This window comes from Patiria miniata, unplaced genomic scaffold, assembly GCF_015706575.1.
Source record: "Patiria miniata isolate m_02_andy unplaced genomic scaffold, ASM1570657v1 HiC_scaffold_1, whole genome shotgun sequence".
Taxonomy (NCBI): Eukaryota; Metazoa; Echinodermata; class Asteroidea; order Valvatida; family Asterinidae; genus Patiria; species Patiria miniata.
Genome location: NW_024037047.1, coordinates 12,388,051 through 12,393,179, shown reverse-complemented (window position 1 = coordinate 12,393,179; position 5,129 = coordinate 12,388,051). Strand labels below are relative to the sequence as shown.

The window sequence follows — 5,129 nt, the reverse complement described above, 5'->3', positions numbered from 1 at the left end:
GTGCTCTTTAACAGCGTGTCATAGCTGGCCCAGGCCAAGGAGCTTGCCGGCCACAGCCGACGGGGCTATACGTAGTCCACACACAGCGAACCCCGATCCGACCGCGCGCTCGCGAAACCCACAATGTATGCACACACTGCCCTCACTGCCCATGGGCCGTGAGGGCAGTGTAGTCCCATCTCGCGTATACATGTACTCGCATCTCGCGTACATGAGATTTCCACTTTCGCGTGGCATGTGATCTGGTACACGGTACCCTGTGAAGACATGTGCATAATAGGAAACAAAAGATTGTTCACGTCTCCACACAGCAAGTTATATAGGTGAATATACAAGTTTATCACGAAATAGATATATGGATTTTACTCAAAAACTAGGAATTTCCAAGGTGGGTTGATGTGTCGCAAATTGATGTATTTCATGCAAGGGATATAATGTCTGAATTTCAGCCCAGCAAATTATACTAGTTAAAACATTCGTAGCTAAAACTTTTTAGACACTGTCGTCGAACCTCCAAAATCTTTATCAATCTTGAAACATTTAATGAGAAAATGTAAGCTCAATCATTTACAAAGAATGGACAGCTTTCTCCCAAACAGGCAGACGAGCCAACTCAAAGGTGTCATCACATTTTACAATAGCGCAACATGGCAAGTTAAAACGGCTTCAGCCAGACATAACAAATAAAACGTAAAACATGTACTCGCCGGATAGAAATAGAAGTTTAAAACATAGTTAAAGGCGAACTGCGTCCTGAAAATCGCTTAATTTGGCTACAAAAAGCGCTTTTAACGAAACAAAGAGTATTTAAAAGAACAATGTAAACGAACACCTCCACCATTTTAAATACTACCAGTTTTTTGTGTTATTCATGCGAGAACACATTTCAGGGGTCATCATTTTTACTCAAATCGAGCAGTTTGGCTGCTATATAGTTGGGATTCCTGTATTACATGTTTCACTAGTGCAACGTATGCTATGGACGTGCGGGAAAAAATACCTGTGCATCAGGTGTACACGCGTTACTTGGTGCTGTACTGTGGTTTATATCAGTTTCCAGCTGAAAAGCCCAACCTACTTGTACCGATTTCTCATTTTACCCCTCTAGTTCAGGACAGAAATGTGTATCACAGAACGTGTACAGTATAAGTTTCCACAACTCTTTATAAAATACTTCCTTGTTACCTAATATCACCACTTTCTTCATAACTGACATTAACACATACAAAAATACCTATCAAATCCTACGAAAAAGTCGACAAAAAGAGACTTGCCCTTTCTTTTGAACGCAATCGTTTGTACACAATAAGGACACATTAATCTTGCTGATCTTGTACCAAGTACCGGTATACCTTAACGTTGATTGAATAGGTGCACCAGACTGAAAGTTATCCAGGACTGAATCCAAAATGCAATATGCACATACTGTGAGGTCTTACATTCTTCAAAACTGACATTAACACACCCAAAATACATATCAAATCCTTCGAAAAAAATAAACAAAAACATTCTTGCCTTTTCTCTGAACGCGATCGTTTGTACACAAAAAGGACACATTTATCGTGGTGAACTTTCACCAAGTAGAATGAATACCTTAACGTTGATACAATAGGTGCACCAGACTCAATCTTATCCAAGTATGAATCCCAGGTGCAATGCACATACTGTGAGGACACAAATGTTTTTAGGGACCTTACTAATTTGGCTTTATGAATTTCGTTACGTCGTCTGCACTTGTTATTACCATTTGCGTCCCTAATTTTAGGGTGAAAGACTACATATTCTGCTTTTTCACTTCTTTCTGAGGTCAGAGGATGTCAGGTAAAACAAATAAGTTACATTATCAATTCTCAATATCGTATGTATTTCTGTTTACTTGCCTAGACTATTATGCTAATCTATTAAAGTGATCTTGTCGCCAATTAACATGTTGCCTGCAAATGCAGTCAGAATCGTAGTAGGCGATTAAGCTTGATTAATTACGACGACATCCAAGTAACTCTAATCGCAGACCAACACCACCAGACCATGAAGTGGGCTCAATACGCACCACCATTACCACCACACTCTCATCAAATAGGTTAGTGACCGGGCTGTGAATATTGGTGTTAGCGACGAACACCTGGAATTAAAACAAATACAATCAAATATTAAGATACTCGATGCGCCGATATTATTCTACAGGGTCTCAGATTTGTGGCTATGGGCCCTAATAATAATAATGATAACACAATTTATAGCACGTATTCTCGCAAGTAACAATTCGCGACTAAGGACAACTCCAGATGGCAAAGTTAGAGAATACGAGAAGAGAACAGATCAGTTTTCAATATATCCTTAAAGTCGTCAAGAGAACTGATATTACGAATATTGTGCGATAAGGAATTCCAGCACCGGGGACCAGACACTGAGACGGCCCTGGGTGCATTGACCCTAAAAGGGCCGGAGCGGAATCTCCCCACCCCCCTAAATTTTTCCGCAATAGCCTTGAATTTTTTTCGCGACCCAAGCTATAATGACTTTTTAGCCTGGAGCTTTGCGCATCTTTTGATAACAAAAACAAATACAAATCGGACCAAGGGTTGCCGCGCAACGGAAAGTTTTACAGCGCTACGCGCCGGGAAAACTGAGTTTTCCCACTGACGTCGTGAACACATCTTTTGATAACAAAAAGAAATACAAATCGGACCAAGGGTTGCCGCGCAACGGAAAATTTTACAACGCTACGCGCCGGGAAAACTGAGTTTTCCCACAGACGTCGTGTACACAGAGCAGAATTCCCATTTGTACATATAAACAATTAATTAATTAGCCATGATTCCAAACCCTTTTGACCTATGGTCATGAAATTCTTGGTTATGTTCATGATGAGATGCTCTATGCATGTTCCGAGTTTTTCGTCGCAGAATCCGCCCCCGCCCCTCCAGTTGACAGATGGTCAAAATAACCCGGCACTTTTATGGTTAAGGGAGAGGTGTCGCAGAATGTAATGCAGCATTGCTTAGGAAGTGACATACATGTACATTAAGTTGTCCATATTCAAGCGTTGTTGTTATAGTAATGATTTTCTTGTAAGTTTTTTGTTGAAAATTTTGTCCATTTGGTAATCTACCAACTATCCAGTCTACTATTAAGTTATAGTGAGCTTAAGCCCCAAAGGCATTATCACAAGTGATTGATTTAATGAAACATAAGTGTTGTTGATTATAGATTGGAGACTTATTGCTTCATTTAAATCAGCTGTCACCGCAGCGTAAAAACGTCAGATAAATATGCCTAATTTAATATTGCGACAAAGTATGATGAGATATTGCATTAAAAAGCGGCTCTATTTGTCGCAATAAGACCCAACCCATTGCTGATCGAATTCGCACCATACAGGTTTCCGTCACTCAGACAAGACCTGGTATGGGTTCGACACCCCCACGGGATACATGTGTGAATCGATGTGCCTAGAAAACCAAGCTTGCTTTTGTTCACTCTTTTTGAACAAACAACGCAATGATGAATAATCAGCGATGACGTCACCCAGCAAAAATAAACTCCGTGTTAAGTTGAATACCGCAGATATCAATACTTTCGTTTCAGCAAATTTACACAATTCCGTGTAAATGTTTACTACCGCGAGATATCAATATTTTCAATTCAGCAAATTTACACAATTCCGTGTTAATGTCTAATACCGTGCCGAGATATCAATATTTTGGTTTCAGTTTTCGTATCAATACTATGCAAAGCCGGTACATACACAACGCGTAGGCAAACAGACCTGCATGACGAGTTATCAAGTTTCGTAGTTACGTGATCCGTTACACTAAAGAAAAGGCCTCGTATACTGATATTTGTGCAAGTAAAAACCGGTCTTAGCACTACCTCTAGCAAAACTCGTGCAGGGAGTCCACATTGACTATAGTCTCGAATGATACCCAATGCGTAAATGCTATTGAAATTGGTTTCAGAATTAGTTCGAGACAAACAAATTCACTCATAAGACAAATGAAAAGATGTATCGAACTTATTCCCTACCGTATAAATAACATAAAAAATAATTCAACAAATATATCAAGCTTGTTGAAATCTTAGTTGAATCTTTATGATACGCAGGAATACTATGTAAAAGACTACCTTGATATCTCCGTTTCCATCTGATACATGATCGTAGACAGTTGAGGGCTGCTTCTGGTATGCCACTGTGTACTTCTTCACATACCAATCGATCAAGCCTCCTTGTGTGATGATACCATACACCACTGTACTCTTCTCGAGGTCTACCTCAATCCAGGGATTTGCATCGGTACTGTACACATAGTAACGTAGTGTTAAGAACAGTGCAATAATCCGGAAAACATATCCGCAAGCAGTTTTGGAGCGAATGCAATCAAAACTACTCAGTTATAAATACTGACTTGCTGTATGCTTAGAATTGGTTGTAAGGTTTGTCGTTTCTATTAAACTATTCTAATGCTTTGAAGCGTTGATTTGCAGACAATATTGTTAGGTCAGTTTAGTGCTAGGTTGGTGTTGTTCTTACCTCTTAGGATTCCATTTCCCATTCATGTTATTGAGACGTGCCTCAATGGCAGGAGCATTGGCAGTACTGCTGGACGCCCTGATCTGACCATCAGCGATTGTCATGTCTTCCATACCAAGGGGCTCCGGACTACAACACTCGGCCGTTAGCAGCAAGTCAAAAAATAAACGAAAATGTTTCATAAAATAACCCTCCGAGAGAGTAGTTTTATTGGATACTTTTCAAATCTTATTAATTTGTTTTACATTTTCAAAGTGTAAAAATTGCCACAGATGATCTTATTTGTATAAGGTATTGGGTGTGATATGTGCCGTGCAGCGGGTCGTAATATGAGAAGTAAATAACTATGGTTATATAACCGACATACAGATCCTTGTCATTTGATAGGTGGAACTCACATCACGTGACATTCGTTATTGCTCCCATTCACGCCACGGCTCAAAAAGTACTATCTGCCGATGGGGAATGGGAAATATTATAACACCTCACCCACAGATTCTGTGTCTTGATTGGCCGAGAGCGAGTCACATGTTACTTTCTAATTTTGCTATCTTTCTGTGCACGGCCAAAAGTACTATGCGCATAGCAACCAAAGTAC

General features: G+C 39.9%; 1 protein-coding gene across 1 annotated transcript; it reads right to left on the bottom strand.

Annotated features, from left to right (window-relative positions):
• Positions 1–1,975: 1,975 nt before the first annotated feature.
• Positions 1,976–4,672, bottom strand: LOC119730329 (lactadherin-like). The gene is made up of 3 exons (XM_038203169.1): positions 4,532–4,672; positions 4,126–4,297; positions 1,976–2,122 (listed from the first exon to the last, which is right to left on the bottom strand). Exons 1-3 carry the CDS (start codon positions 4,642–4,644, stop codon positions 1,976–1,978), a joined length of 432 nt encoding a protein of 143 aa, XP_038059097.1. The 5' UTR covers positions 4,645–4,672.
• Positions 4,673–5,129: the final 457 nt, after the last annotated feature.